The sequence below is a fragment of the Cricetulus griseus genome, chromosome 2, assembly GCF_003668045.3.
Source record: "Cricetulus griseus strain 17A/GY chromosome 2, alternate assembly CriGri-PICRH-1.0, whole genome shotgun sequence".
NCBI classification, from domain to species: domain Eukaryota; kingdom Metazoa; phylum Chordata; class Mammalia; order Rodentia; family Cricetidae; genus Cricetulus; species Cricetulus griseus.
This window is the reverse complement of record NC_048595.1, coordinates 171,142,506-171,157,026: the sequence shown is the minus strand read 5'-3', so window position 1 is coordinate 171,157,026 and position 14,521 is coordinate 171,142,506. Positions and strand designations below refer to the sequence as shown.

General features: G+C 40.4%; 1 protein-coding gene across 2 annotated transcripts in view; it reads left to right on the top strand.

The window, feature by feature from the left end:
• The window catches only part of Ldlrad4 (low density lipoprotein receptor class A domain containing 4), a 353,415-nt gene extending 338,894 nt beyond the window's left edge, over positions 1-14,521 (top strand). For both annotated transcript variants that reach the window (XM_035440083.1, XM_027402672.2), the window contains one exon: positions 10,371-14,521. In XM_035440083.1, the coding sequence (XP_035295974.1) occupies positions 10,371-10,901 (531 nt within the window). In that variant the 3' untranslated portion in view covers positions 10,902-14,521. The remainder of the gene's footprint in view (positions 1-10,370) is intronic.

The window sequence follows — 14,521 nt, the reverse complement described above, 5'->3', positions numbered from 1 at the left end:
CCACAATTTCACTGTTACATCTTTGTTGTCATTCTAGTCAAGTTTTACATTTGATTCTACAGCAAACAAAACTCCATTTGTCTTTAACTTTGTCCTGTATTGAATTTTTAAAATAGTATGCTTTGCCTTTAAGTACAAAATATGACTTGACACCAGTCAGTAGTTATATGTACATATATATGAATATGCCAGTCTGCACATGTAGATACACTCATCATGTAGCATTTGTCTTCTAGAAGATAATTGGGATAAAGGGAGATTTATTTATATAATGAACTTTTTTTTACATGAGCATTAGAAGTAATGGGCTTTATTATGTCATTTCTATATACAATGTGTCATACTTAGTTCACATTGGTTCCCTCCCCCCCTGTCTTCTGTCCCTCTCCTCTGACTGGCTCCCTTCCTTCCCCCAGTAGCCTCTTCTATTCTCATGCCATATATTCTACACCCTCTATTTCACTTCCATTGAGAGTTTTCTACCCCCTCATGTTCCCTTTTTAGCTTCATAGCTCCTCTCCCCTGCACCTCCCTCTCCCTCTCTTCTCCCCTCTCCTCCCATCTCTCTCTCGTTTCTTCACATAAGAAAAAAAAGAGTTTCTGAGTTTGGTTGATTTTTACCTAACAATGATTCCAGTTCCATCCATTTTCTTGCAAACGTCACAATTTCATTTTTTTTATATCCTGACAAAACTCCATTGTGTGTGTGTGTTGAACATTTTTTTATACATTCATCTGTTGATGGGTATCTAGGCTGGTTCCATTCCCTGAATATTGTGAATAAGATACGAGTAAATATGGATGTGCAAATATTTCTTTGGTATGTTTACTTAGAGTACCTTGCACATGTAAGAGTAGTATAGCTGGGAAATTTGGTAGTTCTGTTTATCCCATACCCACGACCACAAGTCCTGTCTTGTGGAGCAGGCCTTAAATTCAAGCAGGCAGTAGTTGGTTATCCCCTTAACATCCATGCCACTATTGTACCAGTTGGAGTATCTTTCCAGACCACTTGCTCTTGTATCTCTCAGAATTCACTGGTGGGTAAGATGGGATCTCAAAAGTAGGTTGAATTTTCCTGATGGCTAAGGATATTGAACATTTTAAAAAATGCCTCTCAACTATTAGTTTTCCTTCTTTTGAGAACTCTATTTAGTTCTAGTTTTAATTGGGTTTTTTGTTTCAACACTGTCAGGTACATAGCTGGAAAAGTTTTCCCATTCTGTAAACTGCCTCTTTACTCGAATGGTAGTGTCCTTTGCTGTGCAGCTTTTTGGTTTCATTTGTCAATTGTTGGTCTTAATGTCTATACTACTGCGTCCCTGTCAGAAAATTCTTTCCTGTGGCTATAATTTGAAACAGTTTCTTCTCTGTTCACTAGCAGTTTCAGGGTATGAAGTGTGAAGTTGAAGTCCTTGAACCATTTGGAGTTTAGTTTTGTGCAGGGTGAATGATAAGGGTCTACTTTAATCCTTTTTCATGTATCTATCCAGTTTCATCAGCATCATTTGTTGAAGATACTGTCTTTTCCACAATGTATATGGATGGTCTTTGCCAAAAATCAGGTGGCTGTGGCAGTGAAGGCTTAATTTGGGTCTTTGGTCTATCCCATTGATTGGTGAGTGTTTTTATGTCAGTACCATGCTGATTTCATTACTATAGATCTGTAGTATAACTTGAAATCTGGGTAGTAATACCACCTCAGTTTTTATTGTTCAGGATCATTTTGGCTATCTGTGTCTTCAAGCACTAATACCTTCTTTTCCACTTTCCATGGAGCTTTTTATTTGGCTTATTTAGTTTTTCATCTCACATTTTATTTCAGCTGGGTCTTCAGAAATGCTCTTTACTAAATTGTGTTTTCATGTCTTGAATTTTTTTCTTTATGTCAGTCAGCTGTGTTTCTGTGGTCTTCATTCTGGCATTTATGCATATCCTCTTTGAGTCAGGCTTGAAATACTTATAATTAATATTTTGGAATCATTAAATTGCCTTTCTAAAGGGATATAACTATAGGATTACTGGCTTGGGAGGAACATACTGTCTTTTTTATTTCTGGTATTTGTGCTTTGCAGTGGGCTCTAGGCACCTAAAGTTAGGTGTGTTTTGTTTGTTTTTGTTTGTTTGTTTTCATTGTTTTGTTTTGTTTTGTTTTGTGTTTTTTGGTATGGATATCCGCCCTACCTTTGAGTAGATATATGGATCTCTGCTACTACCCCAAATTGTCACATTATGGACCAGTAGAATGGTGTTTTGAGTTCAGTCTTGGAACCACAGGGTGGTGGTTGTGTGACTAGCATCCCAGGTTACCTGAGGCTAGGGCTATGGCTTTCTTCGGAGCACAGGAGCTAATCTTCCATGGAGTTAGAATGTTCTCACTGCAGCAGGTTCCTAAAAAGTCTCTGGAAGGCTCACTCAGTTCTGCAGGTGTTCCTAGGGTTGGAGTCACTGTGGTAATGGGAGGGGCATGTAAGACTTGAGGTCCTTAAGGCAGTGGGGGTAGAGCTGCTGCAGATGTGGGGATCCCTACCAGGAAGATGTGCTCAGACACATGATCCTCAGGCAACAAGGGTGGTGTCAGAGCTTGGGTGGGGGGGGTCTCTACCTTAGGTGTTCAAGAAACCTAGTCTTTAGGTGGCAGGAGTGGAGTTTCTTTCTAGGGTAGATGTTACAATGCTGTTTTAATTTGCATTTTCCTGATGGCTAAGGTGGTTGAACACTTTATCAAGTATTTATTAACAATTTGTAGTTCCTCTTTTGAGAAGTGTCTATTCAACAGTCCACTTATTGATTGAATGGCTTTCTTGGTGTTTGATTTTTAGAGTTCTCTATATAGTCTAGATATTCCCTGCGATGTGGAGTTGGAAAATGGCTTTTCCCATCCTGTGGTCTGTATCTTCACCCTGGATCTGGTTTCCCTTGCTGTGTGGAAGCTTTTTAATTGCATGTCATTTTTCCCTATCAATTTTTGTGATTATTTTCTGTGTTGGTGACATTCTTCTAGAAAACCCTTGCATGTGCCACTGTCTATCTTCAATTGTTTTACCTGTGTTTTCCTATATCAGTCTCAATATTCAGGCCTTTGACTCATTTCAAATTAATTATTGTATAGTACCAGAGGCAGGGTTTTTGTCTTGTTCTGCTATATATAGAAATCCAGTTTCCCCAGCATTATTTGTTAAAGAGGATTTAGTTTTCTCCAAGGGATTTTTTTTTTTTTTACATCTTTGTAGTAAATTAGGTAGCTACAGACATTTAAATTCATTCTAGGTACCTGAGTCTATCCTATTGATCTACATGTTTGTTTTTGTGCCAGTACTTTGCTGATTTTATTATATGGCTCTACAATATAATTTGATACTTGGAATTAAACTTCTAGCATTACTCTTTCTACTAATGATTGTTTTGCCAGTCTTAGGGGTTTTTTATGTTTCCATATGAATTTTAGGATTTCTTTTGCTAGTCTGTGAAGAATGCCATTGGGATTTTGGTGGCTATTGTACTAGATTTGTGGATCATCTTCAATAATAAAGCCATTTTCACAACATTAAGTCTACTAGTTCATGGGCACACAAAGTCTTCCTATTGTCTAGTGTCTTTTGTTTCTTTTTTCCCTGCTTTAAAAACTTCATTTTAAGCCAGGTATATGTAGTGGCACATACCTTTAATCACAACACTTAGGAGACAGAAACAGGCAGATCTCTGAATTTAAGGCCAGCCTGTTCTACATAGTAAGACCCTTTCTAAACAAGACACACACACACACACACACACACACACACACACACACACACACACACACACACCATAAACACACAAATAGGGGCTGGAGAGATGGGGTCAGGGGTTAAGAGCACTGATTGTTCTTCCAGAGGTTCTGAGTTCAGTTCCCAGAAACCATATGGTGGCTCACAACCATCTGTAATGTGATCTGGTGCCCTCTTCTGGCACACACTGTATACATGATAAATAAATAAATCTTTAAAACACACACACACACACACACACACACACACACACACACACACACACACACACAAATAAATAAAAACCACTTTATTTTAGAAATCCCCCATGTTCTTGGTTAGCTTAATTCCTAGGTGTTTTATTCCCAGGTATTTTATTTTGATCATGAAGCTATTGTGAATGAGATTCCCCCCTCCCATGTTTCTTTATGGAAAGTTCATTATTGATATCCATAGAAGTTAATATTTTTGTATATTGATTTTGTATCTTGCCACTTTGCTGAAAGTGTTTGCCAAGTCGTATAGGTTTCTTTGCAGAGTTTTTATGGTCTTTTAAATACAAGATCATGTTGTCTGCAAATAAGAGTAACTTAACTTTTTTCTTTCTTTCCTGTTTGTATCCCCTTTGCTTCATTATCGTCTTTACTGCTCTAAGACTTAGAATACTATATTGAATGCAAGCTGAAAAAGTAGGTACCTTGGATTCATTCCAGATTTTAGAGGAAACACTCTCAGTGTTTTCCCACTTAGCATAATGTTGGCCGTAGGTTTGTCTTGTATAGCCTTTAATTTATTGAGGTATGCTCCTTCCATTTCTAGTTTCTTCAGGGCTTTTTCCGTGAAGGCATGTTGACCTTGTTTAAGGCTTTCTCTGCATCTATCAAGTTGGTCATGTAATTCTGTCCTTGAATCTGTTACGTGCTGAATTATATGTCCTGATTTGCATTTGTTGATCCAACTTTATGTCCCTGGCATGAAATCAACTTGGTCTTGTTGATGCGTTCTTGAATTTGGTTTGTCAGAATTTCACTGAGAATTCTTGCATAAATGTTCATCGGGGAAATTGGTCTATAGTTTTCTTTCTCTGTTGTGTCCTTATACACTTTTGCTATTAGGGTATTCCTTGCCTTTGGAGGCTGAGCTTTGTAGTGCTCCTTCATTTTCTATTTTATAGAACAGTTTAAGGAGCACTGATGTTGGCTTTTCTTTGAAGGTTTGGTAAGAGTTGACAGTAAGCCCATCTAGTTCTAGGCTTGTCTTGGTTGGGAGACATTTTCTTGCTGCATCAATCTTATTGGTTGTTATATGTATGTTTAAGTTGTTTAGTGAAGTATTTGTCAATCTTTTTATTATTTTTAAACAGCTCTTAATTTTACTGATCTGTATTTTTTTCTTCATTGCCACTTCATTAGTTTTTTGTTGTACTGCTTTGGGGTTTGTGTTCTTATTTTTTGAGGACTTGGAGGTACATCATTGGGTGATTTGAGTTTCTTTTATATTTTTTTAATGTGAGCACTCATAGTTAATAGCATTTCTGCCTAGAACTGCCTTTCGGTATACTGGCTGTAAAAGTTAACTTGTGTTTTCATTTTCAAATGGTTTTTGGAACTTTAAAATTGTCTTCTTGATTTCTTAAAATGGCCCATTGATCATTCAAGACTGTGCTGTTTAGGGCTGGAAATGTGGCTCAGTTGGTAGAGGGCATGCCTCATGTGCACTGAACTCTGGGTTTGGTTCTCTGCAGTGCATAATCCAGGTGCTGTGGCACACATCTGGAATCTCAGCCCTCAGAGGTGGAGTGGGAGGAAAGTCAGAATTGAAAGGTTGCATAGTGAACTTGACACTTGATGGTCAGCCTGCAGAGGCAGGGAAGAAGGGATGGGAAGGGGGAAGGAGGGAGGGAGGGAAGGATGAGAGCAAGAGGGGAGATTTCCCTGTACTTTGTGGGTGTTGTAGTTGTTCTTGCTATTGCTTTCTATTTTCATTACACTATTATCTAATAAGAAACAAATTATTTCAACTCTTTAGTATTTGTAGCCTCCAATGTGGTCTTTTTAGAGAAGATTTCATGGACTCCTGAGAATAGTGTCTATTCTGTATCTGTTGCGTGGGCTATTCTATATTTTCTGTTAAGTCAATTATCATTTGATTTGTGGTGTGCTTTTACTCTGAGATTTCTTGGTTGATATTCAGTTTAGATGCCCTATCTAGGGACGGAGTGGGTATTGAAATCATCCAACATTGTATTATCATCTATGACTTTTTTGTTTTGTTTTATGAAACTAGGAGTCCCTATATTTGTTGATATATATTTGTACTTTAATATCTTATTGATTAATAATTCCCTTTATGAATGTGTAATGACTTTATCTCTTCTAATTTTGATTTGAAGTCTGCTTTATCAGATATAAAAATAGCTATACCAGCTTTTGATTTCCATTTGCATGTCTAATTGACTTCCGATCCTTGATTCTCGGCTTGTGGGTGCCTTTACTGATGAGGTGTGTTTCTTGGAAACAAGAAAAGTTTGGAGGCATACATACATACATACATACATACATACATACATACATACGTATAGTCATCCAGTCTGTACCTCTTTTTTGGGTTAGTTGAAGCCATTTACATTTAAGGTTATTATTAGATGTTTACTAATCCGTCTACTTTTGATTTTTACTAATCAACTACTTCTGTTAGTTGTTAATGTAGCTGGCTATCGTTGACTCTCCCTTGTTTATCTGTTCTTTCCTGTGGTTTCTTCCTCCTCTGTACATAACATTCATTTTAAATCTCCTCTATGGTTTTGGCTTAAAGATCAGAATTGCTTTGGTTTGTGCTCTTCTTGAGATGTACTTACTTCTCTAGAAATCTTAAAACAGCTCTTCTAGATATACCAACCAGCAAGTCTTTACTTTCAGGGATTGAAATATATCATCCATGCTCTCTTGGCTTGTAGGGTTGCTGGAGAGGTCTGATGTTAGTCTGATGTTCCTGCCTTTGTAGGTGAGTTTGTATTTTTCCCTTATAGCTTTCAGTATTGTTTCTTTGCTTTGCATTTGCTGTCTTGCCTGTAAAATGTCCTGGAGTTCTCTGGTCATATCTGTTTTGAGTTCTTAATGCCTGTGCTGTTTAAATGTCTGTCTCATTCTCTAGATTTGGGACAATATCTGCTTCTTTGAATACTCTGTACCTTTAGTGCTTATCTCAATTTGTTTTTTTCCCCTGGGGATTCTTGATTGTGTCCTAAAGTTCTTAGCCATTGTCATTCTTGTTCATTTTTCTCTTATTTATGTTTGAATGTAGTGTTTTGTCAACTTTGTCCTGATATTTTATTTTGGCTTGGGTGAGTTTATTGTTGAAGATGTCTAATGTGGTTTTTATTTGATTTCTTGAATTTTTCACTTTCAGCATATGTGAGTTTTTTTTTCTCCCCAAATCTCAGTTTCCTTGCTGAAGTTTTATTCTGTTGTTGACCCTTCTTTCTTTCCTTCCTTCCTTCCTTTCTTCCTTTTTTTTTTTTTTAAAAAAAACTGTGTATTGTTATTTTCTTGTCCACTTTCCTCTCCAGGTTCTGGAATGAATTATCTTGTTTGTATTCTCTCTTACCAGAAAAAAAATTGAAATCTTCATCTAGCATTTTACCTATTTACGTATATATTTGAGTTCAGCAGTTGATGAGTTATATAATCTTCTGTGGAATCATGCAGCCTTGCTTTTTCATGTTTTGTTTTATGTTGCTTTGTTGTTTTATGTTGCAGTATACACATCTGTTGGTTTGGATATCACTTCCAGTGTAGGGACGTTGTCTTATCGAGCAACCTATTCTTGAGAGCTCAATTCCCAGAACCATGCAGAAATGTAAAATCATTGTAACAGCAGTAACAACATGCTATATATGATATAAAATACACTTAATGTCAATGACAGATCATTAATATATCACCAAGAAGGCCATATATAAGCTAGGCATGGTAGTGCATGCCTTTAATCCTAGCACTTGGGAGGCAGTGAATTTGAGGCCAGTCTGATTTACAAAGTGAGTTCTAGGGTATCCAGGGTTATGAAGAGAGACCCTGTCTAAGAAGAAAAAAATCATATTTATTTGTGTGTGTGTGTATGCTCATGAAGCTAAAAATAGCAAAACTATGCTAGACTATGCTATGGGTTTAAAATTTCTTGGTGTGGAGAAGTAGTAAGTGAATGAAGTGGAGGAAAGAAGCAGGCAGAAGATAGAAACAGCAATGTCAAATAAAAGAGCAAGAAGATGAGAGCTGAGAAAAACGTTGTGAAAGAAAGGACTAAAGGACAAGAGATTGGGGAAGGAGAAAAGTAAGTATTTCTCAACAATGCATAAGTTCAAAACAATTTTAGATAAATGCAAGGGGAGTGAAAAAGTAAAAAACAAATGAGTGTTAAGGGCTGGTGAGATGGCTCAGTGGGAAAAGGTGTTTGCTGCCAACTCTGACAACTGAGTTTAACACCAAGAACCCACATGGGGAAGGACAGAACACACTTCTACAAACCGTGTTTTGACCTCCACACATGTGTCCTATGTGAATGACAGCACATAAATTTAATAACTTAGAAATTTTGCAAGTAATATAAAGTAAAAATACTACTAAATACAGAGGGGGGAACTGGAGAAACTTGAACAAAAAAAGATAAAAGGAAACTACAGGAAAGATAAAAATATTGTTCCATAATCAGAAGATACATAAAAATGACCTTTTATCATAAAATAGTTAATCTGTTCATTTATTGACTGAAATATTACTTATTTTTATCATGAAATAAAAATAGATGAGTTTGTGAAGGGGAATAAGAAAAATATACAATGTTTAAGAAATACAATACTAATAAAAGCCCTGCTATGTGTGTAATAAAAAAAGGAACCATGGGCCAGTGATATGGCACAGTGGGTAAAGGTGCCTGCTGTCAAGCCCGATTCCCAGAACCCACATGATACAAGGAGAGAGCAAATTCTCACACTGTCATCTGACTCTCACACATGTGCTGTGGTCCATGTACCCCCTTACACAAATAACTAGTTTTTGACTTATTAAAAGGAACCCCAAAGGTGAAAAAAAGATGTGATGTTGGAGCTTGTTTCTGGCCCGTGGAAACTGGAGACTGCCCGTTAAATGCCTGGAGTTGGGGCTGTTGCCCCTGGGGCTTGTGTCTCCCATTGCAGAGTCTGTATGGGACAAGTGCATGCTGTCTGACAGAGCTGTCTTTATCTTGCCGGCTTTCCTTTACTTGCCGGTGTCTCTGGTGACTATACTTGGCTCTGCAGTGGGGGGCTGTACAGGTTGTACTACCCTCCCAAGACTCCCTGATCATAATCCTAGGGTGACTAATGGTTTAGTTGGGGGCTGTCTCCACAGTGCTTTGAAAGTAAGGAAAGCCCACAGCAGTGCTGACGTTGGGCACAGGTGGGGAACCTATCTTTCTACATTCAAAATCTGCTGTTTACCCCTCCACTGGAGGGAGGGTGGCAGCTTGTGGTATCAGCCACATCCCTGGAACTTCAGAGTTCTCCACCTTTCTATCAGTGAAGGGCAGATAGCGGGTTCCAGAATTTTATCCATTTCCTGCACTTTCAGAACTATTCAATTCCACGGTTGTTCTCAATCCAACATATCTGTTTCGGACCACCCAGAGAGAGAGTAGCTTTTTCTGTATACATCATAGCATGAGCCAAATCTCACATTGCCACCCCCTTTGGCCTACCAGTTTCTAGCCATCCTGCTGTCCACAACTACTACTCTGTGTCTTCTCTTACCCAGAGCCCGTGTCAGGCTGAACTGAGGTTTGCTGACCTGCAGCTGTTCTTGGGGTACCTCAGTTTTTAACAATAGATCTGTCTCAGTGCCGTGCCCAGTGGTATCCTCTGAGTCATAGGGTGACAGACTGGGTTTCTCTCTGCCGATGATCTGCCCACTTGAGGAAATGCTAGCTCATCAAAAGCTGTGACTTGGAGGGCCGAGGGTCTGTCCTGGGTGTAGAACTGCCAGTCTTTCTCCTACTTACCTTTTGAAAATAATTTCTGCTTCCCTCCTCGGCCAGCCAGGGAACTGAGTGGCTTAGACCGTGTTCAGCTTACTTCGCTGTGTTGCCTTTCTTCCCCCCTCCTTCCCTTCTTCCCTCCCTCTTTTGACATCTCTTATGGATTTTTGAAATGTTTTTTGTCTTTGCAATAGTGTCTATTTTCCCTTATGCTGACTTTCGTTTTCTCCAGCTCACACTGAAGCAGCCTGTCTCTACCATTTTACTGAGAAGATCCCAAGAGAGCTGTTTTAAAGAAATAATACTCTGAGTTAATTTTGAGTGAAAATCTACAATCATATTTACTTTGAAATATAAAGTTTTCACATTAATAACTAAAAATAACTGTAGTAAATGTTTATTGAAATAACTGTAAAAGTCTAGAAGTCCAAAAGAAAGTCACTTTTCTGATTTATTTATTAAAAGTAACCTCAGGGACCCTGCCTCACTTTGCTAAATCATGGGTTCCAGGGGGTGTGAAAACTGGTGTGAACACAGAACAAGCTTAAGCTTCCCTGTCCCATTGTTGGTCATTGTGATACTGAGAATGTCCTCTGGCTTCTTCTCTTTCCTTTCCAGATCATGTGTGCCCCGCGGGGCAGGGATAGGTTTACCACCCCGTCCTTCATCCAGAGGGATCCGTTCAGTCGTTTCCAGCCCACCTACCCCTACGTGCAGCACGAGATTGACTTGCCTCCCACCATTTCCCTGTCCGACGGGGAAGAGCCGCCTCCTTACCAGGGACCTTGCACCTTGCAGCTCCGGGACCCAGAGCAGCAGATGGAACTCAACCGAGAGTCTGTGAGGGCCCCACCCAACCGAACCGTTTTTGACAGTGACTTGATAGACATTTCTATGTACAACGGGGGACCATGCCCACCAAGCAGCCATTCGGGCATTAGTGCAGCTACCTGTAGCAGTAACGGGAGAATGGAGGGGCCACCCCCGACCTACAGCGAGGTGATGGGCCACTACCCAGGCACTTCGTTCTTCCACCACCAGCATAGCAACGCACACAGGGGCAGCAGACCACAGTTTCAGCCGAACAACTCAGAGGGCACAATAGTACCCATCAAGGGCAAAGACAGGAAGCCTGGGAACCTGGTCTGACTCCTTTGGAGTGCACTTTTGCAAGGAGAGAGAAACCTCGGCAGGGAGAGAGAGGCCAGTTGGCCCCCCTCCGCCACCAGTGTTGTCCAGCTTTACATCCTACAGCTGAGTAAAACCAAATGTGCAAACACGGTCTTCGTTTCTGATTCCTATCCTGGGAATTGCATGCAAACAAGACTGAAACAATACAAACGTCATCCAGTTTGACTGAAAACGGTGTTCATCTTGGGGTAGGGGTGGAGAAGGGGCTAGAAAGGGTGTGAGCTCGGCAAAGGGCTTGCAGGGAAAAACCGAGGATGATTCAAAGACTTCATGAAAGTAAGACCCACAGAGGTATTTTTGACATATTTAATTCCAAAAGGAGACTGCAGATAAATGAAGGCCAGAATGGCCTGCTTTTATAATTAACTGAATACAGAAGGAAGAATTATTATATATTATCATGGGGAAGAATCAGCCAGTTTGCTTTTTCTCCAAAGGTGTGAAACTTTTATTTTGTTTTAAAAATATGAGTCATAACTCCTGTTTTGTGTGCCAAGGTTTAAAGCGGATAGAGGAGCGAGAGGAACTAATTTGTGTTGTGATAGTATGCTTTAAGAGTTGCACTATCTTAATGTTTAAAATATGGATGAGGGAACTGTGTTGTGTGAAGTTCTGTATGGTGTCTTGTCACCTATGGATGGCTATTATGCCCCAGGAACACCCTGGAGAGTCCACAGAGTCATACAAGAAAGGTATCTGGGGATGTGCCCTGGTGTTTACCAGGTTGCATACATTTAAAAAGTGGTATGTTGCAAGAACTTGCATCCAGAAACAGTGCACTACTGGAGTTATTTGGAGGTCGGTGAAAAGAAACACCTGCATTGTGTATCAAGTGTCACGCAGAGCTAGCCTTATTCCCAGCAGTGTCAGCAGTTTAGACTTTTTTCACTGTAGCATGAAATATATTCAGATACATACCTTATTTTATGCAATAAATTGTTTAAAATGCAAGATGGTCATTTTGTGTACTGCTGAAGTATGTGGCACAGTGAGTCCCCATTGCCTCTCCTGTCCTAGGCAGCTGTGTTGAGTTCTGCAAGGATATTCTGTTCAGCACCTGGCACCAGCATTTGCCCCCCACGCCCATTTGGTTTCCAAAGTGCCATGCAGGTGATGGTCCCTTATGCTTAGTATGCCCCCGGGCCTGACTGAGGGGCAAATTTGGCATAATAAGCCATTCCATATCACCAGTGTGTTAAAGGAATCCGATGCAGACCTTCCAGACTTGTGCCACAGACTAACTTCTGTCTAGCCAATCTTTGAACTGTGGTCGGCTAGAGAGTGGAGATACTGTGGGTGATACTCAGGACAAGGCACGGCAGGCAGAGTTGCAGCTGGACCACAGCTTCTCAGCATTTGAAGTCAGTTTACTATTTCTAATGTTTATAAACATTCTTATGTACAATTAAAAAAAAACCAATGACTTTCTCCTGCAGATATAAGCACCATGGCGGGCTCATCTGCAGTGGCAGGGCTTCTTTCTGATGGTCTGGCCTCTGCTTGTAACAATGAAAGGGAATGGAGATGCAGCAGCAGTTTGACACCAAATCAGTGTGCATGTGTGCGTTACTGTTTTCAGAGGTGATTATGTGAGGTAATTCTACTCTCCCCCGAGAACTAGAGATTGTTTGAAGCCCCCAGTCCTGTCTGACCCCCAGGCTTATCTCAGTAGGCAGGCCACCGGTGTGTTCTGAGACTTGAAATCTCCATGGAATTTATCCATTTCATACAGTAGCATCCATAGGGATACTCACAGTCAAAAGGAGAGAGGATAGACAGGCAACAGTTGTCAGCTCATGCTTTGACACTGCTTGGAAGGGTGTACATGTGAGGGTCTCTGGGACTCTGGAGTTGCTTTTCTGTCTTGTCTGGTGATATTCAGTGGCCTCTCAGGCTACAGGTTAACTGGGCCAAAGACGACTTTTTCGACTTCCTCGAGACCTCCTGAAAAGTTTCTGGCTCCTGGTGACCTATGTTTCCAGACTGTGCCTGGATGACCCTGAGATACAATGGCAGAGGAAGGAGGTACATGTCCTTTCTGGGACCTCACTGGTAGGGAACTGGCATGGGTGATTGCCAGGGGAAGGTGAGGTTGTGGCTCTGTCATTCCAAATCCTAACTGTAGTTTTGGTGAAGCTGGAGATCCCACCTTTTAGTTTCAGCTCCAAATGGCTTCTCAATCCTTATTTTAGCCTAACTTTTCTGCCAACTGTGAGAAAGAGCTAAGATCAGAGCTTGGCAAGCATACAGACATTTTGTAGATGGCAACAATCTTGGCAAAACATTGGGTACCCCAGAGGACTGCCCTTTTGGTGTTGTGACACAGACACACATAGACACACAGACAACACAGACACACAGACACACACACACATACACAATCAACTGTGACTTTTAAGTCTTTTAGGCTGGGTCTCCTTCAAGAATTAGTTTAAAAGCCAAAGCCAAGGTCATACAAATGAAATAGTCCATTTCTCTCAGCACAGGGAGGAGGTTTAGATCGTAGCCGTCTATCCCATGCTGAATTCTGGCTCTAAGGTGTTGACTAAGTAGCAGCTGTGAAGACATAGCTCACACAGTGGGGACTGTGAATCTGAAGGCTCAGTTTAGAAAGCAGTGAGTATAGGCACTAACAATAGGTTATGATAGATTATTCCCATGGGGCATTGCAGTGAAGGTTTGCACTGTTAGGAGGAGCAGTCCTGGGCAGGCCCCCTGACTTACATAATATCTCACGAATTTCCAGGAATATGAAACACAAGACCTACAAATCCATCTACTGGAATTCAGTCTTTTGGCCTACATTTGCTTTTTCAGAAAAAGCTCTATAAACACAAGCAGTATTTAACACAAGAGATTATGAAGCCAATTACTCATCCTGGTGCTTTCACCACAGACACATTCCTAACCCACAAAAGAGCCACGACATGGCAGTGACTAAAGCATACAGGTATTCTGTGAGAATTAGATGTTTCCTTAGTAATTTTTAGCTCAAACCCAAGAGCCAAGGATAAGGAGCCAAATTGGAGTGGATAGCTTTTCACACAGACATGGGAATTGGGTACAAAAAGAATATTATTATTCTTTTGAAATTCTAGGTAGCTCCATTGATCTTCATCTTTATTTTATTGAGACCAAAAGGAAGTACCTTCAGAAAGCTGCTTTGATCTAGAAGAATCTATTCATATACCTGCCTTTCTCACAGGTGTAGGTTTTACACCTCTTATCCAACTGTTCTTTTAGGAAGACTCCTAGGGTAGTCCTTTAAAGATGCCCTCAAGCTCTATTATTGAGGAAGCTCATGTGGCCTCTGTTGTGTTCTGTCAACCCTGCTGTAGATAGGCATGGCCATTCCTGGACTCCAAGAACTGGGCTATGGAGACACAATATGCATGCTGTGAACGTGCTTCCAGAGTTTTGCTGCATGAGAATGGCAACTCTTTACTTCCTAAAAATCTCAGCAGTCAGGGTGAGGGGAACAAGCGGGAAGAATACTTGCTTTCTGTTACCTTTTTGCTTTTCTCCCAGGTTAGTTACTCATCAAGAATTGTTAGTACCCTAAAGTCCCAAGCAGCTTC